The sequence below is a fragment of the Ranitomeya variabilis genome, chromosome 2, assembly GCF_051348905.1.
Source record: "Ranitomeya variabilis isolate aRanVar5 chromosome 2, aRanVar5.hap1, whole genome shotgun sequence".
Lineage (NCBI taxonomy): Eukaryota > Metazoa > Chordata > Amphibia > Anura > Dendrobatidae > Ranitomeya > Ranitomeya variabilis.
The window spans coordinates 54846289-54861457 of NC_135233.1; the positions used below are offsets into that span (position 1 = coordinate 54846289).

At 45.7% G+C, this 15169-nt stretch overlaps 1 protein-coding gene across 2 annotated transcripts in view; it reads left to right on the top strand.

Annotated features, from left to right (window-relative positions):
- The window catches only part of MSH2 (mutS homolog 2), a 200110-nt gene that overhangs the window by 26736 nt on the left and 158205 nt on the right, over positions 1–15169 (top strand). The window contains exons 1-2 of one of the 2 annotated variants that reach the window (XM_077282436.1): positions 1795–2304; positions 10195–10328. In XM_077282436.1, coding sequence (XP_077138551.1) covers positions 10303–10328 — 26 coding nt within the window. In that variant the 5' untranslated portion in view covers positions 1795–2304; positions 10195–10302. Of the gene's footprint in view, positions 1–1794; positions 2305–10194; positions 10329–15169 lie in introns of those variants that run through there. The other variant, XM_077282435.1, reaches the window with a different exon arrangement.

Below are 15169 nucleotides of genomic sequence, written 5' to 3' on the forward strand. Positions count from 1 at the left end.
GTCTTGCTGAATCCGTGCGCAAGCAAACTATGGCAAATGTGGATTTTTGTAAAATTTGAGGAGTTTCGGTCCGCTTGAATTTATGCACTCACCTCTAATTGATGGCTATCTCTGCAAGCAGTCATTCAGGGAAGACTGTCAGTCACTGAGTAGGACGCCCCACTGGGCTCATGGATACTTACACCAGGGATTTCAGTGAATGAAATGCAAGATTTACTGACACTTTTCCCACTAAAATGTATATCAATGTGCTCAGCTCCTCGTGCGCTATAAAATCCTGCCTCTAGTTCCGATACCATTCTTCAATATGATGCAGAAAAATATCTAGATGTGGTATTTGCTACTCAGGGCAAGGCAAACCAAATACAGGAGCTGCACAAATCTCACTGCTGATAGTTTGCTACAGTGTGTCAGAGGAGGTAAATGCATCAGCCTGACCTGAGAGGCTTGGTTATAATGGATACAAGTGTTGCAAACCCTCCGCTATTATTAAAGGAATCTGTCAGGTCCCATAATGCTTTTAGGCTACTTTCACACTTGCGTCGGTACGGGTCCATCGCTATGCGTCGGGCCGATGCACGTGAAATTTGTGCACGACGTGGGCAGCGGATACAGTTTTTCAACGCATCTGCTGCCCATTCTGAAGTCCGGGGAGGAGGGGGCGGAGTTCCGGCCGCGCATGCGCGGTAGAAAATGGCAGACGCGACGGTCAAAATAATGTTACATTGAACGTTTTTTTGTGACGACGGTCCGCCAAAACACAACAGACGCGACGTGTGGCCATCCGTCACGATCCTTCTCTAATACAAGTCTATGGGCAAAAAACGCATCCTGCGAGCACATTTGCAGGACCCGTTTTTTGTCCAAAACGACGGATTGCTAAAAACGCAAGTATGAAAGTAGCCTAAGCTGCAGATATAAGGTTAATAGCGTTATGAAGGTGCCTGGACGCAGTACTGAAAAAGTTTCACCATTAAGAAAATGAGTTTTATTCCTCACGGGCGCCGCTGGCAGTTGTAGTCCCTACTCACTGCACTGATAGCGGCAGCGGTAAGCATGCTCCGCCACTGACTGACAGCACCGCTGCAGGTGATTGACAGGTCTCTTCCTCGTGTGTGCATAGGAATCGCCTTGTCAATCCTCTGCACAGTGCAAGTGAGACCCCGGCCAGTGCCGCCGACCCAATCTTCACAGTGTACTTCCTCTGAAACGTGCCTGGCGGCCATAGTGCAGCCAGCATCAATCATCTGGCAGTTTCCCTTTATATATGCCCGAGCTCCACTGATTCTGCCGCTCTTTCTATTTTGCGTGGTGTCGCTCTTCTGCAGGGATATGTTGCTTTTGGAGCATAGTTTGTGAGTGTAGGCAGCACCCAGATACAACAAGGCTTTCATCTCACACCAGTCTCCAACACAAGTCCTGTCAGGCCTGGCTATTATGTGGGAGGTATTGAGGCAAAGGTGTATTCTTACATCAGGAATGCCGGCCCTTCTCTTCCTCTCGTACAAGGCAAGATCTTACAGGAAGAATCTATTCTTTGAGGGTTTTTTTCTTTTTACCGTTGCACCAGGTTTGAATCTTGCAACAGAAGCATTGAATGAGTTATCGTTCTGCCCCCACCTTTGTCAGGTGATGTGTAATACTGTGCTCTTTAATGTGGTGTAACCAGGTTGCAGGGCATGGAATATTGCCATGTTGCCTGCAGATAAGGAAAATGTATCCTGTAGTCAGAAATGGAATAAAGAAGCTAAACCTGAAGCTGCGCAAACTCCTCCGCGAGATGTCATCACTGACGATCCAACATTATCCGGCCGGTGCATGCAAGAGGAGATCAGCAGCTCCTAGACGCCTCCGCTTATTTCCAGGGCTTGTCTGGGACTTTTCTCTGAATGTGCAGTTTTAATCCACATTTCTTGATGATTGTTTTTCTCGTTTGTTATCCGGCGTGTAATTGCACACATGTTCAGACATGGCTCCAGCCCCTCCTAAATGATAAGGGCAGGAGAGGGATAATGGTGAAAAAAGGCATTCACCTTCCTTGGAGATCACGCTCCTCTATGGTTATAGGAGGGAATGCAGAAACCAGACCGGACGTGTGAGGTCTACTGTCAGTATCTCTGACCTGAGCTAAAATGCTGGAAAAAATTAGATAACGAATTCAATGGAAAAGTGGAATTGTCACCAGTAGCAGCAAATCTGACACCAGCTTTTATTCCTAAGAGAGGTGACCCGGTGGCACCAGTTCTGTGGACCTCACCCCTTCTCTAGCACTTCACTCTTTGGATCGTATAAAGTCACTGTGAGGTATACTGATAGTATATTACAGAGGGCTCCTTTATTGGGACAGCCGTCATCACTATCTGCTGATCACGATGAGTTCATCCAGCAAAACTTCCAGGAATATACATTCATCCAGGGGTCAATGAAAAATCATTCCCAGCTCAAGTCTGTCAGTGAGAGCTGGTGATTCTCAGCAGCTTTCTGGGCAAAAGAGAGCGGTGCAATAATGGTGGAGCTCTTCTATAACCATCCAGTTCTAGCATTGTACCCATGATGAGGAGCGCACCGCTGCTCTGTCTCTCCGCATGCTGCTGAATGGTTGACATGACTGATTGAGATGCAGGTCTGAGCCGAGTGGTTTCCAATGCTTTGCCTCTGGGGCTTTTCCAGTGTCTGGAAAAGGTCATTTATATAAAGTGATAATAGATGATTTCTCAGCAACAAGGCATCTGATATGAGACACACAGGGATGACTCTTTTTCAGCATTCTGTAGCGTGTTTGCCAATTTTAATAGTTTAGATCAAATGTGGTGACAGATTCCTTTTAAAGCTGAACTCTGTAGTGCTTTAGTATTCAAACATGCAATATATGTAATTGGAATTGCATTCCTGTTCTAGGAAATAGGTTAAAATGAAGATACTTAGCACATGAATTGGCCAATTCATGTGTGCCCAGCAGCCATCGACAAGGCGACATTCTTTGCAGGGAACCCAACCTAATATGGTACCTCTCCTGGGCAAGGACAAGGTGGCCGTGTCAATGGCCGTTGGGCATACATGAATTGGCCAATTGATGTGCTCAGTATGTTCATTTTAACTTATTTTTCAAAAGCAGGAATACAATTCCAATTTCATGTATCCCATGTTTGCATGCTATAGGGTTAGAGTGCAGCTTTAATTTGTCAGATCCAGGTACATGTCTGCTTCAGAGCAGGGCTTACATTGCAAGCTCCATTGCAAAGTTTTTTGTTTTTTTTTTCGCATTGCATTTTTTGTTAAAATGCAATTTACAGTTGTGTGAAACCCCCTTTATGGATTGTATCGCTCTGCATGATACCCAACATGAATGTCTGTCTAGTTAGCCTAGCTCTGGAAAGATACTTTCTCACACTTCTATTTGCTGAAGACACTAAAACTCAGTATTTTTCTTCAAACTGGGTCACAAAGTGCTTTTCAGGGGTGTACCCTGAGCGAGCCTGGCTGGGCTGTAGTCATTATCCTGTTATTACATATTGCTTTGCTTATTTTACTTGCACCCTCTGCCACATAAATGCTCATAAGGCCTCTCCTCCCTGTTTATTAGCAGTGATCAGACGATGATTATAGGCTGAACACACTATTTATATCGGCCTAACAATAGTCGTCGGCAGCACCTCTTCCAAAGTAAACAGAGGATGAGCTGCCGACAATATGCAAATTGCTTGCGACCGAATGACTGATTTCATATGTTTGTTCTGTGTTGCATAAACTCTCCATAAAATATTCATAGTTCTTCATCTGTTGTGTAAGTTCCCGGCACTCGGTACAGTACAGAGACTTCAGTAGGTAATAAAGGGAAACTCCATTTCTGAAAGGTACACAATGTCTAGAAATAAAGTGGACAGGAGAAAACTGTCCATGTGTTTTGTGCCCATTATGTCTTTAACCCCTTCATGACCCAGCCTATTTTGGCCTTAATGACCTTGCCGTTTTTTGAAATTCTGACCAGTGTCCCTTTATGAGGTAATAACTCAGGAACGCTTCAACGGATCCTAGCGATTCTGAGATTGTTTTTTCGTGACATATTGGGCTTCATGTTAGTGGTAAATTTAGGTCGATAATTTCTGAGTTTATTTGTGAAAAAAACGGAAATTTGGCAAAAAATTTGAAAATTTCGCAATTTTCACATTTTGAATTTTTATTCTGTTAAACCAGAGAGTTATGTGACACAAAATAGTTAATAAATAACGTTTCCCACATGTCTACTTTACATCAGCACAATTTTGGAAACAATTTTTTTTTTTGCTAGGAAGTTATAAGGGTTAAAATTTGACCAGTGATTTCTCATTTTTACAACAAAATTTACAAAACCATTTTTTTTAGGGACCACCTCACATTTGAAGTCATTTTGAGGGTTCTATATGGCTGAAAATACCCAAAAGTGACACCATTCTAAAAACTGCACCCCTCAAGGTGCTCAAAACCACATTCAAGAAGTTTATTAACCCTTCAGGTGTTTCACAGCAGCAGAAGCAACATGGAAGTAAAAAATGAACATTTAACTTTTTAGTCACAAAAATGATCTTTTAGCAACAATTTTTTTATTTTCCCAGCGGTAAAAGGAGAAACTGGACCACGGACGTTGTTGTCCAATTTGTCCTGAGTACGCTGATACCTCATATGTGGGGGTAAACCACTGTTTGGGAGAACGGCAGGGCTCGGAAGGGAAGGAGCGCCATTTGACTTTTTGAATGAAAAATTGGCTCCAATCTTTAGCGGACACCATGTAACGTTTGGAGAGCCCCCGTGTGCCTAAACATTGGAGCTCCCCCACAAGTGACCCCATTTTGGAAACTAGACCCCCCAAGGAACTTATCTAGAAGCATAGTGAGCACTTTAAACCCCCAGGTGCTTCACAAATTGATCCGTAAAAATGAAAAAGTACTTTTTTTTCACAAAAAAATTATTTTAGCCTCAATTTTTTCATTTTCACATGGGCAACAGGATAAAATGGATCCTAAATTTTGTTGGGCAATTTCTCCTGAGTACACCAATACCTCACATGTGGGGGTAAACCACTGTTTGGGCACATGGTAAGGCTCGGAAGGGAAGGAGCGCCATTTGACTTTTTGAATGAAAAATTATCTCCATCGTTAGCGGACACCATGTCGCGTTTGGAAAGCCCCTGTGTGCCTAAACATTGGAGCTCCTCCACAAGTGACCCCATTTTGGAAACTAGACCCCCCAAGGAACTCATCTAGAGGCATAGTGAGCACTTTAAACCCCCAGGTGCTTCACAAATTGATCCGCAAAAATGAAAAAGTACTTTTTTTCCACACAAAATTTCTTTTAGCCTCAATTCTTTCATTTTCACATGGGCAACAGGATAAAATGGATCCTAAAATTTGTTGGGCAATTTCTCCTGAGTATGCCGATACCTCATATGTGGGGGTAAACCACTGTTTGGGTGCACGGCAAGGCTCGGAAGGGGAGGCGTGCCATTTGACTTTTTGAATGGAAAATTAGCTCCAATCGTTAGTGGACACCATGTCGCGTTTGGAGAGCCCCTGTGTGCCTAAACATTGGAGCTCCCCTACAAGTGACCACATTTTGGAAACTAGACCCCCCAAGGAACTTATCTAGATGCATAGTGAGCACTTATAACCCCCAGGTGCTTCACAGAAGTTTATAACGCAGAGCCGTGAAAATAAAAAAATAATTTTTCTTTCCTCAAAAATGATTTTTAGCCCAGAATTTTTTATTTTCCCAAGGGTAATAGGAGAAATTGGATCCCAAATGTTGTTGTCCAGTTTGTCCTGAGTACGATGATACCCCATATGTGGGGGTAAACCACTGTTTGGGCGCACGGCAGGGCTCGGAAGGGAAGGCACGCCATTTGGCTTTTTGAATGGAAAATTAGCTCCAATCATTAGCGGACACCATGTCGCGTTTGGAGAGCCCCTGTGTGCCTAAACATTGGAGCTCCCGCACAAGTGACCCCATATTGGAAACTAGACCTCCCAAGGAACTAATCTAGATGTGTGGTGAGCACTTTGAACCCCCAAGTGCTTCACAGAAGTTTATAACGCAGAGCCGTGAAAATAAAAAATGTGTTTCCTTTCCTCAAAAATATTTTTTTAGCCCAGAATTTTTTTATTTTTGCAAGAGTAACAGGAGAAATTGGACCCCAAAGGTTGTTGTCCAGTTTCTCCTGAGTACGCTGATACCCCATATGTGGGGGTAAACCACTGTTTTGGCACACGTCGGGGTTCGGAAGGGAAGTAGTGACGTTTTGGAATGCAGACTTTGATGGAATGGTCTGCGGGCATCATGTTACGTTTGCAGAGCCCCTGATATGCCTAAACAGTAGAAACCCCCCACAAGTGACCCCATTTTGGAAACTAGACCCCCCAAGGAACTTATCTAGATGTGTGGTGAGCACGTTCAACCCCCAAGTGCTTCACAGAAGTTTATAACGCAGAGCCGTGAAAATAAAAAATCATTTTTCTTTCCTCAAAAAAGATGTTTTAGCAAGCAATTTTTTATTTTCACAAGGGTAACAGGAGAATTTGGACCCCAATATTTGTTGCCCAGTTTGTTGTGAGTACGCTGATACCCCACATGTGGGGGTAAACCACTGTTTGGGCGCACGTCAGGGCTCGGAAGGGAAGTAGTGACATTTGAAATGCAGACTTTGATGGAATGGTCTGCGGGCGTCACATTGCATTTGCAGAGCCCCTGATGTGCCTAAACAGTAGAAACACCCCACAAGTGACCCCATTTTGGAAACTAGACCCCCCAAGGAACTTATCTAGATGTGTGGTGAGCACGTTCAACCCCCAAGTGCTTCACAGAAGTTTATAACGCAGAGCCGTGAAAATAAAAAATAATTGTTCTTTCCTCAAAAATTATGTTTTAGCAAGTAATTTTTTATTTTTGCAAGGGTAACAGGAGAAATTGGACCCCAACAGTTGTTGCCCAGTTTGTCCTGAGTACGCTGGTACCCCAAATGTGGGGGTAAACCACTGTTTGGGCGCACGTCGGGGCTTGGAAGGGCGGGAGCACCATTTGACTTTTTGAACGCAAGATTGGCTGGAATCAATGGTGGCGCCATGTTGCGTTTGGAGACCCCTGATGTGCCTAAACAGTGGAAACCCCTCAATTCTAACTTCAACACTAACCCCAACACACCCCTAATCCTAATCCCAACTGTAGCCATAACCCTAATCACAACCCTAACCCCGACACACCCCTAACCACAACCCTAACCGCAACACACCCGTAACCCTAATTCCAACCCTAATCCTAACCCTAATCCCAACCGTAACCCTAATCCCAACCCTAACCACAACTGTAACCCCAACACACTCCTAACCCTATCCGTAACCCTAACCACAAGCCTAATCTTAACCCTATTTCAAACCCTAGCCCTAATTCCAACCCTAACTCTAATTCCAACCCTAACCCTAAGGCTATGTGCCCACGTTGCGGATTCGTGTGAGATTTTTCCGCACGATTTTTGAAAAATCTGCAGGTAAAAGGCACTGCGTTTTACCTGCGGATTTACAGCAGATTTCCAGTGTTTTTTTGTGCGGATTTCACCTGCGGATTCCTATTGAGGAACAGGTGTAAAACGCTGCGGAATCCGCACAAAGAATTGACATGCTGCGGAAAATACAACGCAGCGTTTCTGCACGGAATTTTCCGCACCATGGGCACAGCGGATTTGGTTTTCCTTAGGTGTACATGGTACTGTAAACCTGATGGAAAACTGCTTCGAATTCGCAGCGGCCAATCCGCTGCGGATCCGCGGCCAATCCGCTACCGATCCGCTGCGGATCCGCTGCCAATCCGCTGCGGATCCGCGGCCAATCCGCTGCGGATCCGCTGCCAATCCGCTGCGGAGCCGCGGCCAATCCGCTACCGATCCGCGGCCAATCCGCTGCGGATACGCTGCCAATCCGCTGCGGATCCGCGGCCAATCCGCTGCCGATCCGCTGCGGATCCGTGGCCGATCCGCTGCGGATACGCTGCGGATCCGCTGCGGATCCGCGGCCAATCCGCTGCGGATCCGCTGCCGATCCGCTGCGGATCCGCGGCCGATGCGCTGCGGATCCGCGGCCGATGCGCTGCGGATCCGCGGCCGATCCGCGGCCGATCCGCTCTGTGTGCACATGCCATAACCCTACCCCTAACCCTACCCGTAACCCTAACCCTACCCCTAACCCTACCCCTAGTTCTAACCCTAGTTCTAACCCTAACCCTAGTGGGGAAAAAAAAAAAAAAATTATTTATTTTATTATTGTCCCTATGGGGGTGATAAAGGGGGGGGGGTTATTTATTATTTTTTTTATTTTGATCGCTGTGATAGAACCTACCACAGCGATCAAAATGTACTTGTAAGGAATCTGCCGACTGGCAGATTCGGCGGGCGCACTGAGCATGCGCCCGCCATTTTCCAAGATGGCGGCGCCCAGCGAGGAGACGGCCGGACACCGGGAGGATCGGTAAGTATGAAGGGGTGGTGGGGGGGTGGATCGGAGCACAGGGGGGGTGATCGGAGCACAGGGGGGGGGGGGGGATCTGAGCAAGGAGGGAGCGGACAGGAGGACGGGGGAGCCGGCAGGCGGACGGAGAGGACCGGACCCCATAACGGAGGACTGGGGGGGCGATCGGTGGGTGTGGGGGGGGGTCACTTTAGTATTTCCAGCCATGGCCGATGATATTGCAGCATCGGCCATGGCTGGATTGTAATATTTCACCAGTTTTTTAGGTGAAATATTACAAATCGCTCTGATTGGCAGTTTCACTTTCAACAGCCAATCAGAGCGATCGTAGCCACGGGGGGGTGAAGCCACCCCCCCTGGGCTGAAGCACCACTCCCCCTGTCTCTGCAGATCGGGTAAAATGGGAGTTAACCCCTTCACCCGATCTGCAGGGACGCGATCCCTCCATGACGCATACGCTGCGTCACAGGTCGGGAAGGCACAGACTTTCATGACGCAGCGTATGCGTCAAAGGTCGGGAAGGGGTTAAATGGACTTAAGTTGCTCTTTAGAGGACACATGGGATGATGGGTGGGGGTCCTAGTGGTCGGACCCTCATCGATCTAGCAGTTAGGACCTAGTCTGACTGGCTATAACTGAATAACTTGGTGATTTTTCTTGGTGATCTGTTTCGCTTTCAGCTGAGCGCTGGAGCTTATCCAACGTTGGAGGGGGATGTAAGTATGTGTTCCCACACAGCGATTTTACACTGCAGATTTGCATATACAAAATCTGCCTTGTATTGCAGTAGCAGTGTTATAAATGAGATGTGAAGAAATCTCAAGCACATTCCACGAAAAAAAAATCCACGGTGTAAATTAGTGTAAATTAATCCACACTGCCTAATGTCAACTTATGTGTGACTAAAAGAAACACTCCTCCTCCTCCCATCATCGTTTTCATCCTCTTAATATATTGCAATCATCATATTGTATATCACTGTGTACTTACAATTGCTCATTTTGCCTTTCTACCCAGCTAATTCATCTTTTCTTTGCTCTATGTAAAAGCAGGAAGTATCTGTTGCCTGCATGAATCATTCCCCTCTTCAACACCCCCCCATGGACTTTTGCAGTGACTCACACAGAGAAAATTGACCTCCTGTTTCTACATAGAGCTTAGAAGGATTCAGCTAGTCAGCTTTTAATCAAGTTATATCATAGACCCAATGGAAAAGAGAAGAATTAGCTGGGTAGAAAGGCGAATGAGCAATTGTAAGTACACAGTGCTGTATAATATGATGACTGCAGTATAGTATGAGGAGAAAATCTTTGACAGGAGTGCTTTTTAATTGCACCTATCTGCAGCAATATGCGGTTTTACTGCCGTCCACAGCATTTTTATTGCGGTAGGTCCCCAGCAGGTCATGTACAAATCCTATAAGGATATTTTTGACTTGCCACAGAGAGAACGATGGTCTGTGCAGCACAAAATCCTTATGCTCCTTTGTCAGGTTTACACTGCAAGATTCTAGTGAAACGAGCGAGTATGGACATAAATCCTTTTGTCAGTAGGACTTGTGGCCATTGTCTTACAGTCCTAAAATGCTCAAGAATCAGCCGACTGGACGAGAACTTGATTAATTAAAACGATGCCACTCGGAGACTTCATCTCCTATAGCCTTCAATGATGGATCATCTGTAGTTATATTTTCTTCTATTTCTCTCAGGGTTCGGCTGAAGACACTACTGGAACGCAGTCACTGTCCGGATTGTTAAATAAGTGTAAAACTGCTCAGGGGCAAAGGTTGGTGAACCAGTGGATTAAACAACCCCTAATGGACAAGAACAGGATCGAAGAGAGGTAAACGAGAGCATAAGTGCTTTGTGCCTGGCATCAACCACTTGCTTTTTTCCTTCTTTTATTTCATATTAAAAAGTTTTTCAAAGACAAAAGAAAAATAATTTTTCAACCTGCCCAAATTTCCTCTGAATGTTTATCGTTCTTTCTAACTTAAGCCTCTTTCACATTTCCATCTTTTTGTTTCCGTCAAAATCCGTCGTTTTGTGAAAAAATACAGATCCAGCAAATGTTTCTGCTGGATCCGTTTTTTTCTCATAGACTTGTATTAGCGACGGATTGTGACGGATGGCCTCACGTTTCTTCCGTCGTGCCCTGGATCCCTAGTAAAATTGCTGTCCGTTGGGCGGAGACAACGCACAGGAACGTTTTTTGTGTACGTCGGAGAATCACCCAGTGACGGATCCTGCGCTGTCCATCGTTGGCTGTAATGGAAGCCTATGGTCGAGACCGCACGTCATCACAGTTCATTGTCTCGCAAGGCATCAGTGGGAACGGGAGCTGCTTGCAGCGTCGGGAAGGCTGCGGGGGACGCCGGAAGGTAAGAATATCACGATTTTTTTATTTTTTTAAAATTATTTTTAACATGGGGTTGTGTTGTGTATGCCTTTTCGCGGCGAAGACACATTCACAACGTGTGCGCATAGCCTCGATGGATCCGTCAAAAAACCAGTGCACCCATTTTTTACAATCTGCACAGGATCCGTCTTTTCAACATTTTGACGGATTGTGACTGATTGTAAAAAACAGAAGTGTGAAAGAGGCTTTACATTCCCATAAAGTGTATTGTTTTCAGAAATGCTCCTCAGGTCACTTGTCCATCTCTGATGCCGCCCCCTTCTGATGATGATCCATTCAAATAGCCATGATACTTTTTACAAGATCGAATGTAGCGTCATCCCTGGCGTCCTGGTTACGGGCCGGTCTTGTATTCCTCTTGTACCGCGCATGCACCTATTTCAGCGTTATTGATGTCAGGTGACCTAATTGGCGGTTATCCCCTCTGATCATGGGTTCTGCAGCTTCTTTTATTGCTTTGAGCTCGGCACAAAAGAGCATTTTTTGGGTTTGCATGTGAACAAAGCTGCGTGTAAAGGGGTCTGCAAATCTCTGCAGCTGTCGTAACTCTGTGAGTGGGGTCCATGAATAGTAGTGTCTCGCCCACCATAACCTACCTCGCTGTTAGCTGCTTGTCCAATGATGCTGTGAGGCCTTACGGCAGATAAAGGAGGTAAATACTGCAGGAATATCCATGTCTAAGGGTACCGTCACACATTGAAATTTCCATCGCTACGACGTTACGATTTGTGACGTTCTAGCGATATCGTTACGATATCGCTGTGTCTGACACGCTACTGCGATCAGACACCCTGCTGAGAATCGTACGTCGTAGCAGATCGTTTGGAACTTTCTTTCGTCGCTTGATCACCCGCTGACATCGCTGGATCGTTGTGTGTGACAGCGATCCAGCGATGGCTTCGCTTGTAACCAGGGTAAACATTGGGTAACTAAGCGCAGGGCCGCGCTTAGTAATCCGATGTTTACCCTGGTTACAAGCGTAAACGTAAAAAAACAAACCGTACATACTCACCCGTCGGTGTCCTTCAGGTCCCTTGCCGTCTGCTTCCTGCTCTGAGTGCCGGCCGGAAAGTGAGAGCAGATCACAGCGGTGCTGCGCTCTGCTCTCACTGTACGGCTGCACTCAGAGCAGGAAGCAGACGGCAAGGGACCTGAAGGACACCGACGGGTGAGTATGTACGGTTTGTTCTTTTACGTTTACGCTGGTAACCAGGGTAAACATCGGGTTACTAAGCGCGGCCCTGCGCTTAGTTACCCGATGTTTACCCTGGTTACCCGGGGACTTCGGCATCGCTCCAGCGCCGTGATTGCAACGTGTGACCGCAGTCTACGACGCTGGAGCGATGATTATACGACGCTGCGACGTCACGAATCGTGCCGTCGCAGCGATGAAAATTTCAATGTGTGACGGTACCCTATGTCTTTTGTATGTTATGTAAATCCTCAGTAAATACACTGTAATTTCCTGTTTTAACTTGTAACCCCCACGGATATCTTATTCCTGTGGCATGATGCCAGCGGATGGCATGAATCAGCAAGGACTACCGGTGCTACCTGCGTGACCTAATGAGATGTAGCTTAGGTTGTTATTTAGCTACTCGCTGAGCATTTACATACTGTATAATCTCTGGCTTGCGTCCTTTTTGCATACTGCACCACTATATAATGCTAGTAAAAGGATTTCTTTAACAGGGAACAAACCAACTGCTGCTGCAAAAAAAAAAAAAGTAACAGCATATCCTGAAAATGAAATGCCAGCTTGATGTGCTAGCAGAAAACCTGGGGCTTGGAGGTCCATAGTAATGTCAGCTTTATTATTATTAGCCTTCAAGGGATTTTCCAGGCTTCTGGTATTGATGATCTATTCTTAAAGGGAATCTGTCAGCAGGATTTTGCTATGTAATCTGTGAACAGCATGAGGTAGGGGTTAAAAAAACAAAAAAAACAACGTGTCACATGTTCGGCTGTGTGCTATTGCTTATTTACACTGAAGGTTTTATCGCCTGGTGATTATCATTGATGTGACGATCTGGAGTTTGCTTGGAAATCCAACTCCGCCTCCTTCTGTGATGGGCAGCTCACTGTCTATAGATATACATAGAGAGCCTGGTGGGGGCGAGGGCAGCTTTCTTAGTTCTGCTGCATTGCAAAATTTAAAAACTGTGTTAGAACGACTGCACCCAGTAAGCTAAGTGATTCATTTTTGGATTCAGTGTCTCTTTGCCTACATCATGCCACTCTCAGATGAGTTGGCAAAAACCTGCTGACAGATTCCCTTTAAGGGGCATTTACACCGCAAGATAATCGTAAATGAGTGCTGTTAAAACGTCACGTAAACAGGCTTCCGATCATCCGATGAGCAAGCAAAACGCTCTTTCAGCAGGTGCAATGATCTTTTGTGATCATCGTTTTCGGCAGCACATTGTCCTGCATAAACGAGATTCGCTCTGCCGAGAACTACGGCATCCTATGTGTACTGAACAGTCTCTACTACAGATCGCTCAGAGCACATTGTTTACTTTGGTTGGCTTGTGTAAACAGGCATTCAATCGACCGCCGATCGTTAAGTTTACTAATTGCACTTGTATCGTGCTACTGGTTGGTTCGTGTAAACAGACTCTATGAATAGGTAATCAAAATCTGTTTCTTGGGTCTTGGAGGGGGATCATACACCTTGTAGTTGGGGGTCATACACCTGGTACGCCCACTGATCAGCTGGGCAGGTGTGGGCTTGGGCGGGTGTTGGGCTTGGACAGGTGGGTGCTTGGGCGGGTGTTGGGCTTTGGCGGGTGTGGGCTTGGCAGGTGTGGGCCTGAACAGGTTTGGGCCTGGGCGGGTGTAGGTTCTACAATTTGTTTAATTTGCGACAGGGCTTTGATTTATTTGCTCTCGGCTTCCCAGCCATCTTGTTTGCCTTCACACCCAGCCTGTGTCTGAAGCTGTACAGGAATTACCTGACCTCCGTTGTGATCCTTCATGGAGCTTTGAAATTCAGCCGGGTCATGGCTTCGGTTTGCATGTTATTCAGAGGCGGTACACAATGGACCATTATACGTCTAACATCGTCATCCTCCGTTTTGCTTTGCAAATATAACCCTTGTGTAGTGACTGAGTAACTGGACACGTAATTGTGAGAATCTGTCCGGCCGTGGCTGCAGTTTTCTAAACCTGGAAGTGTATGATCTCATCGCTATAATTTCCACCACTTTGGTTATTGATATGCTCATCATAAAGTAAAGCCTTTTGTTCTAAATATACGTACTGTACGTAGGAGTGGTATTCTGCACCCGACAGGTCCTGTTCCCATCATTTCCAAAGGGGTTGTCTCATCCTGCAAGAACCTTTTAGTGTCCGCGTCAGCCTGATGATTACTCCTGCTTTACTTTTCCCTTTTTCAGAGGTCACATAATCGATCTTGAGGTGTGATACATGACGGCCCAGCTCCACCACATCAGGAGCCGCTGCTTCTTAGCGACTGTAGGGGACTTCTCCTCTGACTCCCCCATATACCCGAACTTCTGGAGACAGATTCACAGGTCTTACTGTCACCATCCTAGCGGGGATCACCATGTCCAGACTGGGCAGACTGGTTCAGTCACAGGGTCCTCAACCAGCAGCCATGTTCCTGGGAGGGGGCAGGAATATTGCAAAAAAAAAAAAAAAAAAACTCCATTACTGCGGAAGTGAGTATGTTCTGTTAGTGCATTATATTAGTATCTCATACCTATGTATAAGTATATGTGTCTGACCTTTTATAACCAGTTTGCCACAGTTTAAAAAAAAAAAAATAAATAAATAAAAAATCAAGCAAAAAAACCCCCCAAAAAACAAAAACTTAGAAGAAATTGGGCAGCACGGTGGCGCAGTGGATAGCACAGCAGCCTTGCAGCGCTGGAGTCCTGGGTTCAAGCCCCACTAAGGACAACATCTGCAAAGAGTTTGTATGTTCTCTCCATGTTTGTGTGGGTTTCCTCCGGGTACTCCGGTTTCCTCCCACATTCCAAAGACATGCTGATAGGGAATTTAGATTGTGAGCCCTAACGGGGACAGCGACGATAATCTGTGCAACCTGTAAAGCACTGCGGAATATGTTAGCGCTATATAAAAATAAAGATTATTATTATTATTAAGAAATTACAAAAGACTCTGGCGGTGAAATGGTTAGACTGGAATTGTGAAGCACCAGCAGCCTGGCAATTGTGCACGATTCCAGCAGACAGCTGCAATCTTTAAAAAAAGGAAAACAGTTGTTTTGGCCTTTAGTT